This window comes from Patiria miniata, unplaced genomic scaffold (genome assembly GCF_015706575.1).
Source record: "Patiria miniata isolate m_02_andy unplaced genomic scaffold, ASM1570657v1 HiC_scaffold_24, whole genome shotgun sequence".
Classification (NCBI taxonomy): Eukaryota; Metazoa; Echinodermata; class Asteroidea; order Valvatida; family Asterinidae; genus Patiria; species Patiria miniata.
Window position 1 is genome coordinate 16,738,131 of NW_024037063.1, and position 24,639 is coordinate 16,762,769.

A 24,639-nucleotide genomic window follows, 5' to 3' on the forward strand; every position below is an offset into this window, starting at 1 on the left:
GAACACTGAACTTTTTTGCGATCCGTGAAAAGAACCTTAAAACGGTGGTTGTGTTTAAAATTCCATAACTTACAAAGTACATCAGTGATTTGAAAGATTCTTGTACAACAAAGTTTATGAATAGGGTTTTCATATCATATATTTTGAAAGTGCTACATGCAGAACTTCACTTAAACAATAGTCCCGACATTTGGGATTCGTTTCTTTTTACTCCCCCTGTATAATTGAAAATTTGAAACAGCAATTCATTTGAAAATTTATTTAAATAGCACGGGGATCTACGAACTTTAGTTGGCGCTATGCTGTGCACTATACAGGGAAGAAAGAGAACTTACAAATAACAAAACTAAATTTCCATTTCGGTTTGTTGATGAAGATGAGACATGGAACACCCGGATGACCGCTGGTATTTCTGTGAAAAGATGTTTTATCTAGCCCATCCATCTATTTAAGTCTTCTTAATTAGGTCATAACACAGTTGACAGTAAATTGAAGGTGAGATACTGCATTTTTAGTTCTCCCGACATAACACGCTGGGGGCCCCGCTGTCTACCCGAATTTCCGCGCCAGACAATAATTTGCTGCTTGTCTTACCCCGTATAGTTCGTGTCAAATAGCACCGCGCGCCATGTGCAGCAACGCTGACATTCTGAGCATGTTTGGTATTTGATCACACAGCAACATTCCCTGTGATTGGTGCCCAGGGACTTTGTATTCCACTCCCCTCTCTCGTGCAGAATATAGGACCTGGTGTACACATTGGTATAAACTAGTCATAAAACGTGTTTTAGATAGTCATTGATGCATGGCGAACAAAACCTGATATGGGCCTTATTCACGAGTCGGCCATATTAAATTGAAAGTTAGTAAACATCTTATTTTTAAACTTGCGAAGAGAAATGAAAGCAAATTAATTTATAACCAACCAGTCTGCCTCAATAAATAATTTTAAATTTGTAATTAAACATTCCCTAATGTTAAAAGCCATATTTAAAAAAATGACAGTAAAATAAGGCGGCATTGTGCCTGCATAAATGGTCTGGCGCCTTTCCATTCAACAGTTAACAATTAATGAAATACATTCAGGGAACTCGACAAAAATGGCCAACTCGTGAATAAGGCCAATAGGGTCACTCAATAATTGCAATTATTGTGCTAATTCGGCTGTTAAAAGCTTCATATCTCATCTGGCTCAGGCTATATGGTTGATCAATTTGGGGTCGAAAATGGGGTATTCCAGGATCCTGAGTCGATTTCTGTTAATTTCATCACATTCAAAATAAGTTTCATAATGCTATATCCTCCAACCCTAAAATCGCCGTCGCTCTCTGTATATATTTTGATGCATTTTGTTGTCTGTCACTGCCGAATTGACTTATCAGTTGTTAACATTCAGATTATTGACCCAGCTCAGCAAAAGATGGAAGTAGGGCTCAAGTCAATTTCAGAAGCTGCATTGCTGCTGGTGTGTCCAGTCTTTGACATTAATTTGATCTTGAAAAAAAATAGGGTTTGAAACCCTTATAATGAATGTATGACTTTGTAAATGAAGCATAGGACCAGAATCGCTCCAGATAGCAATATAATAATACGATTTGGCATTTTGTACTATATATTACCAGGATCATCATTTGTTACCTATTTAATAGAACCAGTTAAAACTTTGGGAGTGACTGCATAATGGCTATGCAAATGACCTCTATAGATGGCTTGAAAGTCAGCAACAGTAAACACTTGTGACCCCAAGCTCATCAAAGGTTTTTCGGGGATTGGCATAGTAAGGTTAATTAATATATGCAAATGACCTCTGAATGCATTGAAATTAGCATAATTCGACTAAGGATCAGTCAAGTAGAGCCAGAGATAAAATGGTCTTCTATTTTCATACCCTAATTTACATTATTGTGACTTGATCCAACGAAATGAGTCTTAAGGACAAATTCTCACTTCGTATCGTTACATGTAGTAAAGGAATTAAGCGCACACTGCGCCTCCTTTGACATATCACTAAGTTTGATATCGTAACACAATATACATAATCATGTGGGCGAAAATTATCACTATTCCTAAAGATTGAGATCCCTTAAGAAGTCCAATTATTCGAAAGTAGTTCTGTCGACTTGTACCTCACTTTGATGGGTTGGGTCACTTACTAATTAGACGTCATTACGAGTTGGGATGAAGTTTTTTTTATGGTCATGCATCAAACACATCATTATACGGTATAGCCAAGTTTCATGACTTTATACCATTTTGCACATACACACTGGATTGTCAAGAGGAGGGGACTTGTGTTCGGTATCAAGACCACGAAAACAGGGCAACCAAAGGAGTTACACCTTACGAGAGTCCAACATTGGATGATAAAAATATGTTATAAAGAGAGACAAGAAGAGTGAACGGAACAACCAGCGTAACAGGTTTACATGCAGGGGTGGAGCACTTGGGGATCGCATTGTTTTGAAGGGCCTGTGCGTTTCGTGATGGTCTCGGACATTACAATAGGCTTTCTAATGGGGAGAATGGTCGTCGCCAGGATGGAGAGGGGCGTGTCAGTGTTTTAATAGTTTAAAATGTATTTCGTACAAAATGTCCCTTAAATTTACAGAAGTTACTGAATTGAACTGAACTAATTATGCATTTTATCAAGTGAATATATACCCACTGAGTACTTAGAACCATACAATATTTTCACTTTAACGTGCGCTGAGTGTGCGTGGTGATTAAAATAAGAATAATTGACTGTATATCCAGCCAGCCGGGGTTGAAGATGTTGTTATTGTTAATGATACATAGCCACATTGCCTGGCTGAACAAGAACGCGTGGCAATTTATCAGTACCGATGTTCGCTTATTCCCAATGGATCCCTAGTCTACGGGCACTAGTTACTATAACTCACTTCATAAGAACTGTTACGATTCTGTGTATCATTCCCTATAGGCGGCATGATAGACGGCATGATGTCATCTAATTAGATACAAAACCCGAACGCGGAAATAGTATAAGAGTTTCTTCATAAATCATGTTGCAAGACGCGTACAGGGATCAAGGGCGGATCCAGAACACAATTTTTTTGAAGATGTTGTTATTGTTAATGATACATAGCCACATTGCCTGGCTGAACAAGAACGCGTGGCAATTTATCAGTACCGATGTTCGCTTATTCCCAATGGATCCCTAGTCTACGGGCACTAGTTACTATAACTCACTTCATAAGAACTGTTACGATTCTGTGTATCATTCCCTATAGGCGGCATGATAGACGGCATGATGTCATCTAATTAGATACAAAACCCGAACGCGGAAATAGGATATTAGTTTCTTCATAAATCATGTTGCAAGACGCGTACAGGGATCAAGGGCGGATCCAGAACACAATTTTTTTGGGGGGCCAAAAATTTTTGGTCCCCTTAAAAAGTGGGTCACAAAATTACGGCGTGGGGTTCGGGGCCCGCTTAAGGGCCCCGAAATTTCTTTGGATTCTAGATGCTCTGTGGTGCGATCTCAGGCAATTTCTGACCACTTTAACCAATGTTTTTTTTTGAGGAAAAGATGGTGGGGTACTCATTGCCTGCCTTTATTGCGATGTCACATAAAAAAAAAAATGGTTTCGTTTTTATTTGGGGGGGGGGGGGGGGAGAGGGGCATGGCCCCCTTTGGCCCCCCCCCCCTGGATCCGCCCTTGACAGGGATGTCTTATGATAACATCCGCTTGCATGCAGCGCACTCGACATACGCTACGGTTCTACTTCTATAACCCATGCTTTGAATTGGTTTTAAAACCCGCGGAATCATCCGTATCAAGAACGTGTGCGTGTATTTGCAAGTTTGTGGCACATTACTGTACATTTTACTCGATATGGTGTCACAAAAAACTCATTTGAGCAGGCACGGTTCTAGAACCAATATTTTGGGGGGCTAGCACGGTGGATGAAATGTTGACCGGTTATTTTTGCCAGACACTTAGGCATCCGAAAATCAATTGGTGGTGGTGGTGGTGGGGGGGGGGGGGGGGGGGGGGGCTCATGCCATATTTTTAATGGGGAGCGCCAATAAAATCCTAAAATCATTCACAATATTTTAACTAATGCACCCTTGTCACGGCTATTTCTTCTTTAGGGGGAGACCGTTTGCATGTACATCACAATCCTTCTTTTCGCTAATGCATTTTTTTTACGGACTTTATTTGGGGGGGGGGGGGCTAGACAAAATGTTGGGGGGGGGGGCTACAGCCCCCTTAGCCCCCCCGTAGAACCGCGCCTACATTTGAGCAGTCGTAGTTAAAAATCAGCACCGTGTTGAATTTCTGTTATAAGTTGTATTTGGGTCTTTATAAAATCGAAACATGAACAAGGCAACACACCGCATGATGTTTGTAATACAAAGGAGCTTTTACAATGTTGCAAATTGACAATGCAGTGAAGATAAATATAGAAACATATAAAGTGAATTGCTAATCGAGTTGCGGGTATCCGTCGCACAGTGTGCTATATGCATGTAGAGAGAAGACAACGAGGGCTGGTAAATAATCGTTGGGCACGCACTCAATGGTTGTCCCGATATCGCACAAGCACTGTCATTAAATTATTCAGGTTGATCAAACGGGCACAAAAACCACTGTTTAAATGACAACTTTCACACGATGGATTAACCAAGGCTGCATTGGTAAATCAGTAAACGAATACGTATTAACTCGACAAAGGAAACTGCTTTAAGTGCCCATGAAATGGATTTGACATTAAACACATTGTGCAAATATCAATGCCACTGAACTGTATAGGGAGACAGGACAACCATGGTGGTTTAATTTTCTTAAAGGTTTGTTTTTATTTCCCTTTTTACAATGTCCATGGATAAGGTCTTTTGACACCTTGGTGCTGTTGATGCGACGTCACTTTAGGAATCCACTGTTCTAGCTCAAGGAGTTCTGTAGAAAAAGGTAATCTAGAGTGATCATCCTTGTCCTAGTTTATGTAGCGTATAGAAAGTTTGCATAATCACTATCTGACTGGTACGAAATCAACAACAAAACACACACACACACACAATAAATAAAAAAAAATCTGGCAACTTTTTGTGTGTGCAGAAGCAGGAGATGACACCACAGTTTTGTAAATAGTGAATTTAGGTTGGCCCGTTGTAATTCTTTTTTTTTATATATCAATTGCTCTTTAAACATCGATGGTTAAAGCAGAAACAAACAAAACCATCAGTGACAATTTTAAAACGTAGCGGACCCAAATACATGCACAACAACATGCAATTTGAGACAATTAAGCATGTATCTTTTATCGATTTGTTATATTATTTGATATTCTATATAGCTAAAAGACTTTGTTCTCTGTAGAAAACAATGTTCTATCTTTAAAGGTATTAAGATATGACATTTTTCTGAAGAAAAGGCGTGTTTATTTACCTTTAATCAAAAAGACAATACTTTCGCAATTGTTAAAACTGCACTCTGGAATAGAGGTCGGACTCATCACAAGCGATGTATCAGCCTGTTCCGATCGCAAGTGACTACATAACATGCATCAAGTGTGAACATGGCATGCTAAGTAAATCCGAACAGAGACCTTATCAAGAAGTCAGGATAGGCTACACCTTCGCAATTCTACCTAAACGTTTTGACAAGAGTACGGTGGATTGTCTATTTTTGTCCAGACGGACGAACACCACCTGGCAAAATAAAGTTGCAGGAACAATTTGACTGCTCTGGAAAATTGAGGTGCGACGAGTGATCTTATAGCTGACGTGGTATAATCACGACTTACTGCCATATCCCCTTTGGGTTTGTCAGTGTGAATCTTATACAAGATGCAACCATGGAGGACTGCGTGGGCCTATTCTGAATCGAATAGGTGTCGCATGGAGCGCCTTGTTGTATCGTCCTGTACTCCAGCCCGTATCAATCATTGTTTTACCGCTGTCAAGCTGAGTTCCGATTTAGTCTACGCACGTCACACCACACTTTGGAGCCTACATATATAGTTGGAACTATTCTGGCATCTATCTCAGAGGAGCAGTTCTTTCATTCCACTGGGGTACTGTGTGTTACTAGACCTGACATTTATTGTTACCGAAACATATGCAAAAACATCACCCCCGGTAGTAGCAAAGTGGTTCGTCTTTACTCCAACTCGGGGCAACGCAAACCCATAATGATATCAAAACAATGTGCTCCCGCCAATGAAACATCGTTATATCATTTGGTGACCTTTTTAAAAAGCTTTTATTGGGGGCCAATATTATTGTACAAAGCAAATTCTATGGGATATCAAGGTATGGGATACCAAGGTTACCATGGCAACTGATTTAATAGAATTGGTAAACCCAATTTGTTGTCATTTTTATCTAACAAAAAGGAAAATGAATTTTTGTGAGTCAAAAACATGTCTTCTTTATCCAAAGTTGTCAAGTTTATCAAGACTAAAATTCATGGTCACGTGACCAATTACAGTACATGCTGGGAAAGCCATTGGCGTGAAAATTTTTAAATTTTCACATTTTTCTACACAGTTTTCCTTGCTTTAGGGCACTTTTTTAAACATTTCTCGCAAGAAATTGTTTCGGTTGGAAAATTACGATTGTACACTATTCTGTAATATAGTTAATAATCGTCAGATTTGAACATCTATTGATTTTCGGAGGCCAAGGGTCCGAAGAAAAAAAGCTGTCTAGATTTCATTTTTTGGGGGGCTGATGAACCCCCTCTGCGAAAATTACTAGATCCGCCCCTGATTATGCATAGCGCCGTGGCGGTGACTTTAGATACCAAAACCTGATTGTCTGCTCAAGAATGTGTGTCGCACACTGGTAAACATTGAAGTGAACATTTGCAAAAGTTATCCCCCCCCCAAATACCTTTTTGACCAAAAATGACGTCATATTGTAAATTATAGACGAAGCAACGTTTCTGCCAAATTTTAGGAACATGTGCCCCCGGTCCTGAACAGATCCACATTTACAACTAAAGATTAACTTTAACAATGCATACGTGTATTAGGTGTCTAGTGGCTGTGCACGACAATCGTGACTGTCGGACAGTCTATCTATGTGCAAGTTCAGTACTGCACGGCTAAACAAAAGCCAGGATTGCGTTAATAAATTTTGTTCGTGCAAACAGACTGGCTGCGTTTGATGGCTGGTTTATTTGCCCAGGAAATTTATATTAACCGGGGACCGTGATTGCGTTGCGGATATGAGCAGAGGGTCAAGTTTCACACGGTCGACCTACCATTTATCACAATTTACCTAATTAAAAAAAATAAAGGAGCATTCAATAGGACCATGGACTTTACGCCACAATTTACAGGTCCATGCATTAACGAACAACCATGTGAAAGTCAGACGAAAAGTTCCTGTTGACATTTTTTTAAAGCGAAAACACGGTCAGTTTCATCTCTGTGAGCGCCGTCCATTTATTACCGCCAAATGCACCTATAGTATTTCTCTATAAAATTCATCTTTAGGGCAAAATTTTGCGTATATGAAACATCAAAATTGTATTCTCGCTGTGCACCTGAGGTGACCTATGGCTGTCTTTGACTCCTTTCATCACTATGGCTATATTTTACCAAAACATTTGATTAAAAAAGCTGTTCTGATGATGGTCTGCTCAAGTCGAGTATGCTTCGATTTCTGGGCTTTCCATCACTTACAAAGTAAGTTGTACACCAGACGCACAAGTGCCAGACGCACAAGGACGATGCAACATCTTTGCTCACATAATAGGCCGTTTCAAACTAGGGTCGGTAGCTTGGAACTGTTATAAGCATAATTTTTGGGACTTTTTGGTCATGTGGATTAGCGATCATGGTCAAGGTGTATTTCAAGTATACATAATATCAATGTTGCACGATATGGGACAGGAGGAACCCCCCCTCTTTTGTGTTGTTCATTGTGTTGTCAGAATCTCAGGAATTCGTTTGAGATATCTAAGGGGATGTGTTAGGTAACAACAGTCTAGGATGCGTTACAGGGCATAAGGAGATTGGGGGAGGGGTGTCCCATGTCGTACATATCGTATACAAATGAAAAGAAAATATTTATTTTTCTTTATCGGGGAAAAGGTTTTGGCGCAGTCCAGTCATTCCAATGTGACTAAAGTAAGATATAGGTAAGTAATAAGGGTATGCAGTCCTATAGAAAAGTCCAGTCCTATAGGATGATGTATAGTCCGTCGCGTCTAGATTCTTGAACTTCATTTTACGTAAACTGAATTTAAATAATATTTTAGCTCAAATTAAATCTTTTACAATTCCTAGAAAAATGTTTGTCGTTACTGGCAAATATGTTGCTACAATACATAATAAATATGTCACTTATTTCGCAATAAAATGATTAGCTGGTGTCTCTGTGGTATGTGCTTCCACCCGTCCGCAGTTAACAGCGCCACCATGTGCCAAGCCGATCTTTTCTCACAACTTTAACCGCTTTTCGAATCTCCATTGGTCGGCGACTGACATGACTGGTCACACATTCCTAGCTCTATGGGCCTTAACTTATAATTTGCCAGTGGAATCTTCTTGAGTTCTTGTTTTTTTATCATAATCTGAATAAGCTTCGGCCAAAACAGCCTAAAGCCCGCCGCACACGAAAGGTACGTGCTGAGCAAAAAGTCATTCGAAACTATTTTTAGTACATTATTATTTGGATCATTATAAGGGAAACAAACTCCGAAAGTGGCATGACGATACGGTCTTTAAAACGGGAGAAATTGATGTTCATACATGTAAGAGTGTAAAGACGTTTAAAGAACAAGCTCATTTAGTTATTTTGTGGGATAATTTCTTTATTTTTGTGTTCATTTATTGGGGAAATTTTGTGTAAAAGTGACATGTGCATAGGCTTTAATACACAACATTATATGGAACCCAAACAATGTAATACACATGGAGTACTTTGGATGTACATTCGGGACTCGCACATGATGTACGTGTACTAGTATTTACAATGGAGTTGACACTCGATGTATTTTAATTTATCAACGTTGCTTTATATTGGTTATCATTTGTTTTGTTTTATGTAGATTGAAGCTAGGTGATTGCGTGACTGTAATATACAGTGATTGTGTGATTAAAGCTATAGTGCTACATGTTACTGTTGCACCAACGTCATTCGTCATTTATTGTCAAGTTCAACTGGAGCTTTCAATTGTATAATCGAGGTCAGTTGTGAATGCTGTAGGGCTTCCTGCATTGTCGAGCAAGGCAAGTCAGCTCAGACCAGCTTTTTTAAACGGGATCACGTTATTTGTTGTCGTCTCCGGAAGAATCAGTTGATGTGGGATTCTGAACTGAATTCTTGGTACAGATCTACAATCCTGGCCAAATCTCGCTGGGCCCCCAACCCCGCAGCCCCCGTTCAGTGTTGTCTCTCATTGTGCGGTGTGTGCTCCATCCGCTGAAGAGAACAACATTGACCGGGGGAGCGGGGGAGTTGGTGACCGTTGGAGGCTAAGGGTATTTCCAAGTGTCCCAACCATTTTGGCCGGGACTGTCTGAATGTACAACAGCCTTGATATTGGATTGAAATATTGCGCGTAGAACGCGCTCAAATAAAAATACACACACGAGCGCGCTGCTGGTAACGTGGTCAATGCACACGATTCACCATGACGGTACGGTGCACCATGTCATTTGGCCAATATTTTTTACAAAATACAGATTGTGCTCGACGTGAAAGCCGTATTAGGAAACACAAACAACATGTCATCTTCTTCAATTAGTTTTTTAACCCTCATTTGGACGAAAAATTCATCCAAACCATAGTGTAACCACGGTTCACCGCTGTAAATTATATAAGAAGCAGAGTCACTCAATTCCTTTATATTTTGGTTTGGTTGGATCACCGATGGATTTTTCGGCTAATTAACGGAATGAGTGAATACAAACAAATTGACAAGGATTGTATGTTGTTTGTGTATCCTAATGAGCCTTCCAAGTTAAACATGAACTGTATTTTGTACAGTTGTTGGCCAAAATGGCATGGTGAACCGTCATGGTGAACCGTTACGATGAACGCAGCAATAAAGTTGTGATTTTATAGATTTGAACATTTGTATTTTTAATTTCCATTTTTCTATTACTACCAATCATTATTATCTGGCCTCAGTATTTGTTCTTTCATTCAACCTTCGGCCGCCATTTCATATTTTGGAAACAAAACTCAAGAAAGCAGCTCCCAAAACGGCATGTCATGCATACTTTGAAAAATGAAAAAATTCAGACATGTAGCTTAAGGTGGTGAAGTGCCGTTGGTCAATCTTTCGTGGATTTGCTATGTGAGAATGTATGATTATTTGACAGAGCAGACCAGGGGATGATCACACTAACAACCGTGCATCTCGCATTGTACTTCAGCTGAAACACTTGAAGTTCACGTGCCTTATTGTATCCATGTAAAACAGTTTGCCGATCGAGATGGCTGTTTTGATGTACATGTTTCGCCCCTCGTTCCTCTGTCGCTTGAGGGCGTGGTTTTTGATGTTATTGGCACTGTCCTCTTCGTCTCATGGTGGGAAGAGCGATCCTCCGAATATAATGTTCATCCTAGCCGATGACTTCGGTTTCCCGTGACATCGGTTACCATGGTTCCGCAATTAAGACTCCTTGGCTGGACAAACTCGCCGCTGAGGGCGTGTAGCTGGAGAACTACTATGTCCAGCAGATTTGCACCCCGACGAGAAGTCAACTCATCAGCGGTCGATACCAGGTAAAACAGGGCACGTGACGAGAATGCATAGTCTTACATTAGAATTACGATAGTATCCCCAATTCAAACAAATTCAGCATGTACTTTTATGAAGTTGAGAAAAGAGCAAAGTGTTCAAGTCTTTGTACATTTGAAGATGTGATATGATTGAAGCAATGTCAGGTTGCGTTTCTTGGTAATTGGCAGACTTTTTCCAGATGACCTGGAGTGTATTGTTGACGCCAATGCTTGTAGGCCGAACAGATGGGCAATTAGAAAGATTTGCTTAAACTACAGATTCACACCGGTCTTGAGCATCGGTCGTTCCATGCAGTCCAGCCAGACTGCCTCCCTCTAGAAAACCCGACCCTCGCCAATAAACTCAAGGAGCTCGGCTACGCCACGCACGCAGTCGGCAAATGGCATCTTGGCTTCTACAAGAAAGACTGCTGGCCCACCAGGCGTGGCTTTGATACCTTCTTTGGGGAGATAATATTTTCTGTAAGACGGCACGCTGTACGATTCATCGGAGCTTGCTCCTCTGAAAGTGCAGTCGTATAAAGATGCAAATGCCCTAATACATGTATCGGGGACAAAACGGGACTGTTAAACTGAAGGCTGGGATAGAATGGAAACTTGAATAGTTCTACGTGTTATAATCGATGCATTTTCAATGTTTGTTTTTCATGTGGACCTTTACATCTTTATCTCGATCTAAATGAAACACTTGTGAATAGAAATTGACCCATACTGTGCTATTTTCTTAAAAAGGGGCTGTTGTTATGGATGACCTGTTTTACCCGTTGTCTCATCTTGTCCAGGTTTCTGTACATCGGACATAGTGTGTCGATTATGGTTGTACGTCACACAGGTCCCTAACAATACATGTGTGAGAAACAGGTCCATAGCTGATAAAGTCGGAGCATCAAGTGGAACTTTCTGCATGCAGTTTGTTCATTTTATCCTTGCATAAAATCAGTCCAATTTCCAATCTATAACAGGTTATCTCGGAGGGAGCGAAGACTATTACACGCACATTTACAAGTGCGACATGCCAGGGTTCAATTGCAGTCAATTGGAACCTGGGTACGATTTCAGGGATCAGGAGGAACTTGCTCCCAAGTACGCCGGACAATATTCAACCCACCTCTTAGCAGAGCGAGCCCAGCACATTTTGGAAAACAGTCAGCCTAACAAAGTAATGTGTAACAAACCTAACAGGAAAACAGAAAACTATTACGATTTTAAAAAGGAAGTCGTTCTCTGGTTTAGAGGAAAAGTCATTTCATTTTAAATATCAGTTTTCTGAAAACTCGTGTCTGGTGAATACGCTTTATAATTCTGTGGAGTGTAATTAAGTGTCTTGAAAATTGTTAACATATTTTTGTTTGACCTTTTCGTGCTCTTTTTGTGTACCAACAACGTTTAGCCAATCTTCCTGTACCTACCTTTCCAAGCGCCACACATTCCCCTGGACGTACCCGACCAGTATTTGAAGCCATACCGAGAAGTCAAGGATCACGACCGACGAGTATACTCTGGCATGGTGGCCTGTATGGACGAGGCTATCGGGAACATCACGCAGAAAATGACGGAGCTGGGATTGTGGGAAAACATAGTGCTGATCTTCTCAACAGGTTTGTTAGGCAGCCGCCTGATGGCAGCAGACACAATGTATGATGTATGCTCAAAGTGAAGATCAGGATGGACCTTGCAAGCTGTCATAGCGACAAATGTTCGTGTTTTACACAATTACACAAACTAAAACTTTCAGTGAGCTTTGGCCTCAACTCATGAGATATTTGTGAATAATGTCTCATTCGTTTTTCTTAAAATGTACAAGTTAACACTTGTATATTCGGATTTCAACTCTCGAGAAATAGTACTTGTTTTTTTTATTTTAAAGCACTTTCCTTTTTTCCTGGTTTGTGCCATTTTCACCATTTGAAAGTAATATATTGGTAACGGGTGTCCTATATTCACTTTCGATATTCTTTCACTATAAATTGACCTATGTCAAAATAGAAAAGTCGATGCACAGGATAGGTTATTCGGAAGTGGCCTATTATTTTGAATGTTTTCCCTCCAAATTCCATCGGTAAACAATGGTGGCGAACCTATTTTTGGAGGAGGGTACAACTGGCCTCTGCGAGGCGTGAAAGGCACCCTCTAGGAAGGAGGTATCCACGGTGTAGGCTTCGTCTACAGCCCACTCATACCAGACGCCATGCGGGGTACCAGCAACACGCAGTTGATACACGTCAGCGACTGGTTCCCAACCCTTGTAGCTGGGCTTGCCGGAGGCAGTCTGGAGGGTCTGCAACTAGACGGTTTCAATGTTTGGAATACCATCAGGTGATTTATCCATGCCAATGTACCACAAGGCGTGTCCTTTACATCTATACCACGTACGTGATATTACATGGTGAAATGCTGATTCGATATCATCTTTTGCAAACTTAAATTATGGACAAAACGCCGATTCTTTAATTAGTTCTTATAAGGTAAAAGGAAATTGGTCACTGATACAAACACTCACACATCGATCGTTGAAGCTAAATTCTGACTAGATTCCTCTTCACCGTAGAATTTTCAGTAAATAATTACCCTGACTAGAAATCAATTGATTTAGACTGATTTTCAATTGGACCTTTAGCTGATCCTCATTGGATCGATTCTCAGGCCACTCGTCAAGTTTGATGGTTGGCAGTAAAAAAACCCCGAAAGGCTATTATTTAAGAGCTTGTAAATAACCAATCATTGTCATTGGTACCTGTTATCGACTTGGCATTGTTGTTTCGGTGGTTTACTTGTGTGAATCGACTGCACTAGAACGCAAGAAGAGTTCGAAGTTCAAGTCCTATCTGAGCAGACCCGTTGATTTCTCAGACTAAATGAAAGTTACTCGATCGGGAAGGCAAAACATTTTTTTAAATGTTATTTTGTAAAACATCATAAGTCGAAAAACAATATAAATAAAGTCGTTAAAAGTAATGGGCAAAATTGAGCAAACATTCCAAAAACGAAACTGCTCCATTATTATGAAATGTGCTACTTGATTGTAAGTTACAATAGGATCAAACATCCTGTGAAATCGTTGCGCCTGGTATGCTCTCATTTTTAAGAATGGAGGAATACCATTATTTCTTTGCGATGGTTAAAACCAAACCATATCGAGGAGTAACTTGTTTTTAAACACTGCTCCCAACTGACCGAATTTAGTTTGCAATTAGTTACATATCCGTGAATGGAAATAATTTTTCCGAATGACGAACTGGCATCATACCACAAGAGGGTGCAAGTCAAAACGTATTAATGAACATTTTGGAAGGGAGGGCTTTTAACGGAGTCGAGAAACATGGAGATACATTTTCACTCTTTTTTAAAAAGAATATCTCCATCGCTGACATTTCGACAGTTTATTTTTTATAATAATTTTACTTTTATTGTTTTTATTGTTGTTTCTCGGAGCGGTAAAATATATATTCATTTTGCAAAGGTGTCTACCTTTCAGCTTTGTTTGAAAACTATCGTATGACTCTAACATTTCTTTTTACTTCCCTTTTGTAGTCTAGGATCACCCTCTCCAAGAACGGAAATCCTGCACAATATCGACCCTCTGACCCAGACATACATGTCAATCATTAACTGGTCACTCGAAGGGAACCAGACTAAGGACGATGACTTTTTCACCCCATCTGGTGCGTTCAACACCACTATCAGGGCTGCTATACGTGTTGGGGATTGGAAACTCCTAACTGGAAATCCAGGTGTGACTTAGGCCTGCACTGATTTCATTGGCTGTCGTTGGTGGATTAAGGGGAAATCTCTAATAGATAGCTTGGATTCAGAGTATTTAGGGCCCGTGATGAGTTTTACATCGCGACGAAGGTTTTTTTCTTTTCCCTTTTTTGGCGCAAGTATATGCAAATCAACTATGCAACTGTATTATATATTCGTATTAAGAACGAATAGCACAAGCACGACCAGGCCTATTGCATTGCTGTGTGGAAAAACTTAACACGTATTGTACAGGCTGTCACGCTATTCGTAGACCTTACCAAGATTTCTGAGAAAGTTGCAGGTACATGTTTTAAAACCTGACATCCACACTCAAAGGTCACAAGATCCATGGCAAAGGTTCCAAAAAGTGACTGAGAAAGTGTTGATAGATTTTACGAAATAATTTTAACGGTACCATCTTCGATATAGCTGATGGGCGTGATATTGCACATCTTGTGCCGTTTACGAATGTGTCAGAAAATCTCCTTTTATTAAAAGAAGCATCGTCATACGCGCAGCTACCACTCGAACCTTAGCAGGAGATTGATGCGCACTGGATAGTATCACCATGATAAAATATCATGTTTTATATTTACTGTTTAAGTTGTATACGTTGACCTTCAAGGAACAGGACCACTTTCCTGGTAATGAGACACATCTAAGGAATGGCCAGTTTAGCCACAAGGTCCGCGTGGGTGGATGCTGGGCTGCACCGGAAGGCCACAGTGATTCAGCCCACAGACTTATAAGGAAATCCGATTGTTCTATTAATTTGCCTAGCCCTGCCCCCAGATACAAGTTGACCGAACACCTTCAATTCTGTATTATTAATATTCAATAGGTGGTGAACGATTCCTAATAAGGCAAGAAACCTGTAAGATAGCTATAAGATTGGAATGTTCATTTACTGTATAAAAACCCAGTAGAATCTAGGAATCAGACAGAGAGCGTCACAGCCAACCGAATAAACCACATCATCCCAAGTACCACTTCGTCTCTTAATACTGTCTTACTTTGTCTATATAACCTCACGGGTTATAATAGCCTGCCTTTATACATGTACAAGCTGATTTACCCGATCATAGATCGGGTAGGGCGTAGTGTTGGGGATGAAAATGTGGGGAGTTAAATGTAAATGGGGGTTAGTTGAAAAGACATGCAGTTATAGAAAAGCAATTTTTTTGTGGTGTGATCTGAAGCAATTTCTGACCACTTAAACCAATTAGAGCAAAAGATCATCTTTGAAACATCATTTTTGAGCTTGGGGTAATTGAATCAGCTACACGGTATTCTGAGCAATAGAATCATTATAGTAGGCTACAATTTTAATTCGGGGAAGAAAAAGTGGGGGGGGGGAACCAAACAATGTCCCCGCTTTAAAATGTGGAGGGGGGGGGGTGGGGGGTGGGGGGGGGGGTTCCCCCTGTCCCCCGTCGATTTACGCACATGATAATTTTGTACCACGGCAACTGTCTGTAAATGTTCCCGTTGGTCTGTCAAATTGGCATTTTGTGAGGCAGTCGCGTTAGTGAAAAGGTTACCGTAGTACACAGGCGAAGGCTGATTGTATAGTTTTGACAATAAATCATAATGCAATCAAACGTGAAGCTGTCATTCGCAATGAAAATGTTCAGTGTTACCATAAAATTACAAACGGTCTGAATGATGGAGGAAGGTCATAATTAAGTTTCAAGATTGGACTCTTCAATAAACGTAAACTTGAACTTCTTACCGTCTGCGAGGAAAAAGTCGATTCAACTTTTATTCAAGTTGGTTCAACCATCTATATAAGAGCAAGTTTTACTCGGCCTCCGAGAAATGTTTGCTCCTGAGAGGATCCGAGACCGCGGTCTCCCGCGGCGCCAAAATCGCTCCACGTCCGTGGGAAAATGTGGAGGGTGTCTTCCGCCGGGTCGGGCACTTTGGGTCGTTCTAATTTTTCCGTACGGACCGGCGATCCGTTTTGTCGATTTTTCTGTGACTGCGTTTAAGATCGCGATATTTGAAGCAATGCATCGCTCCTTCGTTGATCCCAAACAGGCCCCCGAAATTATAACGCGACACTGAATTATACGTGACGGGCAGCGAACTCACAACGCTCAGCCTTGGTGGTGGAAGCATGGAGCTGTAAACACATTATGGAAGCAACAGCACTCTATCACACGACGTCACATGCTTGTGCTTCAAATAGCGAGCACCGTAGACTCAACCTCGTTTCCAGGGTGTGGAGCAGGCTGCAGTACGCGTTGCCATCGACGGTTTTACGCATAGCAGGGAAGTACCACGCGGTGTAGACTTTCGATTGGTCAGACCGCGCAAGGCATACTAATGTGTAGTCCTTCTGAGTATTCGTTGCACTCGGCGCAGGGGCGGTAAGCAAAGTACAGGAAAGAATAGGGACACTTGGTGGCCACACACCATGGAGAAAAAATATTTTGCAAAGGTCACCCCATACTACCGTTGGTGAACGCTTTAGCAGAACGGCCGAGTAGAACACGTAAACGAAACCCCTACGTTGACCTCGCTGACCTCGCACAGTCTATACACGCAGAAAAGCCAGCACAGGGGGCGACGAGGCAGTCAACGTGAAAGCGCACACGACAGCAAATTCCTGCGCAAAACGCAGTCACGAAAAATCGACGAAACGGATCGCCGGTCCGTACCGGAAAATCAGGACGACCCGAAGTGTCCGACCCGGCCGAAGACACCCCGGCCGCATTTTTTCACAGACGTGGAGCGATTTTGGCGCCGCGGGAGCCCGCGGTCTCGGATCCTTTCAGGAGCAAACATCGTCTCGGGGGCGTGTTTCCTCTAAATCGTGTTTTACATTACACAGGACCGAGCAGATGGATACCACTTCCTGATTCAGGGATCGTCCCCATCCAACCAATTGAACAGAAAGGTAAACACGTTTGGCTGTTCAATATCCAGGAGGACCCCAATGAGTATCATGACCTATCTGAAGCCAGACCAGACAAGGTTAAGGAGCTGGTTGGAGGATTACAGCACTACAGCACTATTTTTACAATGCTGGCCTTGCATAGTTTGCCCATCCGTTGTTGGCAGAGAACGGTATATTGTCAGTGAAGGACAATTCTTGAATGCAGTGACTGTCGCGTTTCAGTCAAACCGGTTTCAGCGGAGTTAGGTTCTTTGCAATAGTACAAGGACATATTGTTGTGGTTCCCATGTTCCTGAATAACGAATTTGTGTGTAAATAATTGCCGGAAATAAAGCCTTAGAACTTACCTGAAATCATGTCAAGATACCGTGTTTCAATTTTGAATCGGGGAACATAGTCGAGCCGTTTGTATTAAAGTCAGTGTTCTTTGCACAGGTCAAGGTGCTACAGAGCAAGGTTTGTATATTTTGAAGGGGTCCCTTAGAAAAAATGGGAAGCAGGTGCCGATTTTTGAAACGCTGGTTAGACCTCGGAAAACTGTGGCTTCTGGCATCGGTGTACGGCCTGGCTCTCGCGCCTGCGGGTGACTGCAGCAATACATCGGCAACTCTACCGAACATCATCTTCATCCTGGCTGATGACTTCGGTTTCCATGACGTCGGTTACCATGGTTCCGCAATTAAGACTCCGTGGCTGGACAAACTTGCCGCTGAGGGCGTGAAGCTGGAGAATTACTATGTCCAGCCGATTTGCACCCCGACGAGAAGTCAACTGATGAGCGGTCGATACCAGGTAAAACAGGGCACGTGACGAGAATGCATGGTCTTACATTAGAAAGATGATAGTATCCCCAATTCAAACAAATTCAGCTTGTACTTTTATGAAGTTGAGAAAAGAGCAAAGTGTTCAAGTCTTTGTACATTTGAAGATGTGATATGATTGAAGCAATGTCAGGTTGCGTTTCTTGGTAATTGGCAGACTTTTTCCAGATGACCTGGAGTGTATTGTTGACGCCAATGCTTGTAGGCCGAACAGATGGGCAATTAGAAAAATTTGCTTAAACTACAGATTCACACCGGTCTTGAGCATCGGTCGTTCCATGCAGTCCAGCCAGACTGCCTCCCTCTAGAAGACCCGACCCTCGCCAATAAACTCAAGGAGCTCGGCTACGCCACGCACGCAGTCGGCAAATGGCATCTTGGCTTCTACAAGAAAGACTGCTGGCCCACCAGGCGTGGCTTTGATACCTTCTTTGGTGAGATAATATTTTCTGTAAGACGGCCCGCTGTACGATTCATCGGAGCTTGCTCCTCTGAAAGTGCAGTCGTATAAAGATGCAAATGCCCTAATACATGTATCGGGGACAAAACGGGACTGTTAAACTGAAGGCTGGGATAGAATGGAAACTTGAATAGTTCTACGTGTTATAATCGATGCATTTTCAATGTTTGTTTTTCATGTGGACCTTTACATCTTTATCTCGATCTAAATGAAACACTTGTGAATAGAAATTGACCCATGCTGTGCTATTTTCTTAAAAAGGGGCTGTTGTTATGGATGACCTGTTTTACCCGTTGTCTCATCTTGTCCAGGTTTCTGTACATCGGACATAGTGTGTCGATTATGGTTGTAGGTCACACAGGTCCCTAACAATACATGTGTGAGAAACAGGTCCATAGCTGGTAAAGTCGGAGCATCAAGTGGAACTTTCTGCATGCAGTTTGTTCATTTTATCCTTGCATAAAATCAGTCCAATTTCCAATCTATTACAGGTTATCTCGGAGGGAGCGAAGACTATTACACGCACATTTACAAGTGCGACATGCCAGGGTTCAATTGCAGTCAATTGGAACCTGGGTACGATTTCAGGGATCAGGAGGAACTTGCTCCCAAGTACACTGGACAATATTCAACCCACCTCTTAGCAGAGCGAGCCCAGCACATTTTGGAAAACAGTCAGCCTAACAAAGTACTGTGTAACAAACCTAACAGGAAAACAGAAAACTATTTCGATTTTAAAAAGGAAGTCGTTCTCTGGTTTAGAGGAAAAGTCATTCCATTTTAAATATCAGTTTTCTGAAAACTCGTGTCTGGTGAATACGCTTTATAATTCTGTGGAGTGTAATTAAGTGTCTTGAAAATCGTTAACATATTTTTGTTTGACCTTTGTGCTCTTTTTGTGTACCAACAACGTTTAGCCAATCTTCCTGTACCTACCTTTCCAAGCGCCACACATTCCCCTGGAGGTACCCGACCAGTATTTGAAGCCATACCGAGAAGTCCAGGATCACGACCGACGAGTATACTCTGGCATGGTGGCCTGTATGGACGAGGCTATCGGGAACATCACGCAGAAAATGACGGAGCTGGGATTGTGGGAAAACACAGTGCTGATCTTCTCAACAGGTTTGTTAGGCAGCCGCCTGATGGCAGCAGACACAATGTATGATGTATGCTCAAAGTGAAGATCAGGATGGACCTCGCAAGCTGTCATAGTGACAAATGTTCGTGTTTTACACAATTACACAAACTAAAACTTTCAGTGAGCTTTGGCCTCAACTCATGAGATATTTGTGAATAATGTCTCATTCGTTTTTCTTAAAATGTACAAGTTAACACTTGTATATTCGGATTTCAACTCTCGAGAAATAGTACTTGTTTTTTTATTTTAAAGCACTTTCCTTTTTTCCTGGTTTGTGCCATTTTCACCATTTGAAAGTAATATATTGGTAACGGGTGTCCTATAGTCACTTTCGATATTCTTTCACTATAAATTGACCTATGTCAAAATAGAAAAGTCGATGCACAGGATAGGTTATTCGGAAGTGGCCTATTATTTTGAATGTTTTCCCTCCAAATTCCATCGGTAGACAATGGTGGCGAACCTATTTTTGGAGGAGGGTACAACTGGCCTCTGCGAGGCGTGAAAGGCACCCTCTGGGAAGGAGGTATCCACGGTGTAGGCTTCGTCTACAGCCCACTCATACCAGACGCCATGCGGGGTACCAGCAACACGCAGTTGATACACGTCAGCGACTGGTTCCCAACCCTTGTAGCTGGGCTTGCCGGAGGCAGTCTGGAGGGTCTGCAACTAGACGGTTTCAATGTTTGGAATACCATCAGGTGATTTATCCATGCCAATGTTCCACAAGGCGTGTCCTTTACATCTATACCACGTTCATGATATTACATGGTGAAATGCTGACTCGATATCATCTTTTGCGAACTTCAATTATGGACAAAATGCCGATTCTTTAGTTCTTATAAGGTAAAAGGAAATTGGTCACTGATACAAACACACATCGATAGTGAAGCTAAATTCTGACTAGATTCCTCTTCAACGTAGAATTTTCAGTGAATAATTATCCTGACTAAAAATCAGTTGATTTTGACTGATTTTCAATTGGACCTTTAGCTGATCCTCATTTGATCGATTCTCAGGCCACTCGTCAAGTTTGATGGTTGGCAGCAGAAAAACCCCGAAAGGCTATTATTTAAGAGCTTGTAAATAACCAATCATTGTCATTGGTACCTGTTATGGACTTGGCATTGTTGTTTCTGTGGTTTACTTGTGTGAATCGACTGCACTAGAACGCAAGAAGAGTTCGAAGTTCAAGTCCTATCTGAGCAGACCCGTTGATTTCTCAGACTAAATGAAAGTTACTCGATCGGGAAGGCAAAACATTTTTTTAAATGTTATTTTGTAAAACATCATAAGTCGAAAAACAATATAAATAAAGTCGTTAAAAGTAATGGGCAAAATTGAGCAAACATTCCAAAAACGAAACTGCTCCATTATTATGAAATGTGCTACTTGATTGTAAGTTACAATAGGATCAAACATCCTGTGAAATCGTTGCGCCAGGTATGCTCTCATTTTTAAGAATGGAGGAATACCATTATTTCTTTGCGATGGTTAAAACCAAACCATATCGAGGAGTAACTTGTTTTTAAACACTGCTCCCAACTGACCGAATTTAGTTTGCAATTAGTTACATATCCGTGAATGGAAATAATTTTTCCGAATGACGAACTGGCATCATACCACAAGAGGGTGCAAGTCAAAACGTATTAATGAACATTTTGGAAGGGAGGGCTTTTAACGGAGTCGAGAAACATGGAGATACATTTTCACTCTTTTTTAAAAAGAATATCTCCATCGCTGACATTTCGACAGTTTATTTTTTATAATAATTTTACTTTTATTGTTTTTATTGTTGTTTCTCGGAGCGGTAAAATATATATTCATTTTGCAAAGGTGTCTACCTTTCAGCTTTGTTTGAAAACTATCGTATGACTCTAACATTTCTTTTTACTTCCCTTTTGTAGTCTAGGATCACCCTCTCCAAGAACGGAAATCCTGCACAATATCGACCCTCTGACCCAGACATACATGTCAATCATTAACTGGTCACTCGAAGGGAACCAGACTAAGGACGATGACTTTTTCACCCCATCTGGTGCGTTCAACACCACTATCAGGGCTGCTATACGTGTTGGGGATTGGAAACTCCTAACTGGAAATCCAGGTGTGACTTAGGCCTACACTGATTTCATTGGCTGTCGTTGGTGGATTAAGGGAAATCTCTAATAGATAGGTTGGATTCAGAGTATTTAGGGCCCGTGATGAGTTTTACATCGCGACGAAGGTTTTTTCTTTTCCCTTTTTTGGCGCAAGTATATGCAAATCAACTATGCAACTGTATTATATATTCGTATTAAGAACGAATAGCACAAGCACGACCAGGCCTATTGCATTGCTGTTTGGAAAAACTTAACACGTATTGTACAGGCTGTCACGCTATTCGTAGACCTTACCAAGATTTCTGAGAAAGTTGCAGGTACATGTTTTAAAACCTGACATCCACACTCAAAGGTCACAAGATCCATGGCAAAGGTTCCAAAAAGTGACTGAGAAAGTGTTGATAGATTTTACGAAATAATTTTAACGGTACCATCTTCGATATAGCTGATGGGCGTGATATTGCACATCTTGTGCCGTTTACGAATGTGTCAGAAAATCTCCTTTTATTAAAAGAAGCATCGTCATACGCGCAGCTACCACTCGAACCTTAGCAGGAGATTGATGCGCACTGGATAGTATCACCATGATAAAATATCATGTTTTATATTTACTGTTTAAGTTGTATACGTTGACCTTCAAGGAACAGGACCACTTTCCTGGTAATGAGACACATCTAAGGAATGGCCAGTTTAGCCACAAGGTCCGCGTGGGTGGATGCTGGGCTGCACCGGAAGGCCACAGTGATTCAGCCCACAGACTTATAAGGAAATCCGATTGTTCTATTAATTTGCCTAGCCCTGCCCCCAGATACAAGTTGACCGAACACCTTCAATTCTGTATTATTAATATTCAATAGGTGGTGAACGATTCCTAATAAGGCAAGAAACCTGTAAGATAGCTATAAGATTGGAATGTTCATTTACTGTATAAAAACCCAGTAGAATCTAGGAATCAGACAGAGAGCGTCACAGCCAACCGAATAAACCACATCATCCCAAGTACCACTTCGTCTCTTAATACTGTCTTACTTTGTCTATATAACCTCACGGGTTATAATAGCCTGCCTTTATACATGTACAAGCTGATTTACCCGATCATAGATCGGGTAGGGCGTAGTGTTGGGGATGAAAATGTGGGGAGTTAAATGTAAATGGGGGTTAGTTGAAAAGACATGCAGTTATAGAAAAGCAATTTTTTTGTGGTGTGATCTGAAGCAATTTCTGACCACTTAAACCAATTAGAGCAAAAGATCATCTTTGAAACATCATTTTTGAGCTTGGGGTAATTGAATCAGCTACACGGTATTCTGAGCAATAGAATCATTATAGTAGGCTACAATTTTAATTCGGGGAAGAAAAAGTGGGGGGGGGAACCAAACAATGTCCCCGCTTTAAAATGTGGAGGGGGGGGGGGGGGGTGGGGGGGTGGGGGGGGGGGTTCCCCCTGTCCCCCGTCGATTTACGCACATGATAATTTTGTACCACGGCAACTGTCTGTAAATGTTCCCGTTGGTCTGTCAAATTGGCATTTTGTGAGGCAGTCGCGTTAGTGAAAAGGTTACCGTAGTACACAGGCGAAGGCTGATTGTATAGTTTTGACAATAAATCATAATGCAATCAAACGTGAAGCTGTCATTCGCAATGAAAATGTTCAGTGTTACCATAAAATTACAAACGGTCTGAATGATGGAGGAAGGTCATAATTAAGTTTCAAGATTGGACTCTTCAATAAACGTAAACTTGAACTTCTTACCGTCTGCGAGGAAAAAGTCGATTCAACTTTTATTCAAGTTGGTTCAACCATCTATATAAGAGCAAGTTTTACTCGACCTCCGAGAAATGTTTGCTCCTGAGAGGATCCGAGACCGCGGTCTCCCGCGGCGCCAAAATCGCTCCACGTCCGTGGGAAAATGTGGAGGGTGTCTTCCGCCGGGTCGGGCACTTTGGGTCGTTCTAATTTTTCCGTACGGACCGGCGATCCGTTTTGTCGATTTTTCTGTGACTGCGTTTAAGATCGCGATATTTGAAGCAATGCATCGCTCCTTCGTTGATCCCAAACAGGCCCCCGAAATTATAACGCGACACTGAATTATACGTGACGGGCAGCGAACTCACAACGCTCAGCCTTGGTGGTGGAAGCATGGAGCTGTAAACACATTATGGAAGCAACAGCACTCTATCACACGACGTCACATGCTTGTGCTTCAAATAGCGAGCACCGTAGACTCAACCTCGTTTCCAGGGTGTGGAGCAGGCTGCAGTACGCGTTGCCATCGACGGTTTTACGCATAGCAGGGAAGTACCACGCGGTGTAGACTTTCGATTGGTCAGACCGCGCAAGGCATACTAATGTGTAGTCCTTCTGAGTATTCGTTGCACTCGGCGCAGGGGCGGTAAGCAAAGTACAGGAAAGAATAGGGACACTTGGTGGCCACACACCATGGAGAAAAAATATTTTGCAAAGGTCACCCCATACTACCGTTGGTGAACGCTTTAGCAGAACGGCCGAGTAGAACACGTAAACGAAACCCCTACGTTGACCTCGCTGACCTCGCACAGTCTATACACGCAGAAAAGCCAGCACAGGGGGCGACGAGGCAGTCAACGTGAAAGCGCACACGACAGCAAATTCCTGCGCAAAACGCAGTCACGAAAAATCGACGAAACGGATCGCGGGTCCGTACCGGAATATCAGGACGACCCGAAGTGTCCGACCCGGCCGAAGACACCCTCC

At 41.7% G+C, this 24,639-nt stretch overlaps 1 protein-coding gene and 1 pseudogene across 1 annotated transcript; both read left to right on the top strand.

The window, feature by feature from the left end:
* The first annotated feature begins 10,425 nt into the window (after window positions 1-10,425).
* On the top strand, window positions 10,426-14,511 carry LOC119732330 (annotated as a pseudogene).
* Window positions 14,512-17,138: 2,627 nt separating this feature from the next.
* LOC119731609 (arylsulfatase J-like) lies at window positions 17,139-22,311 on the top strand. Its single transcript, XM_038204805.1, has 7 exons — window positions 17,139-17,381; window positions 17,817-18,173; window positions 18,450-18,636; window positions 19,154-19,350; window positions 19,580-19,787; window positions 20,252-20,504; window positions 21,711-22,311. Exons 2-7 carry the CDS (start codon window positions 17,871-17,873, stop codon window positions 21,919-21,921), a joined length of 1,359 nt encoding a protein of 452 aa, XP_038060733.1. The 5' UTR covers window positions 17,139-17,381; window positions 17,817-17,870; the 3' UTR covers window positions 21,922-22,311.
* Window positions 22,312-24,639: the final 2,328 nt, after the last annotated feature.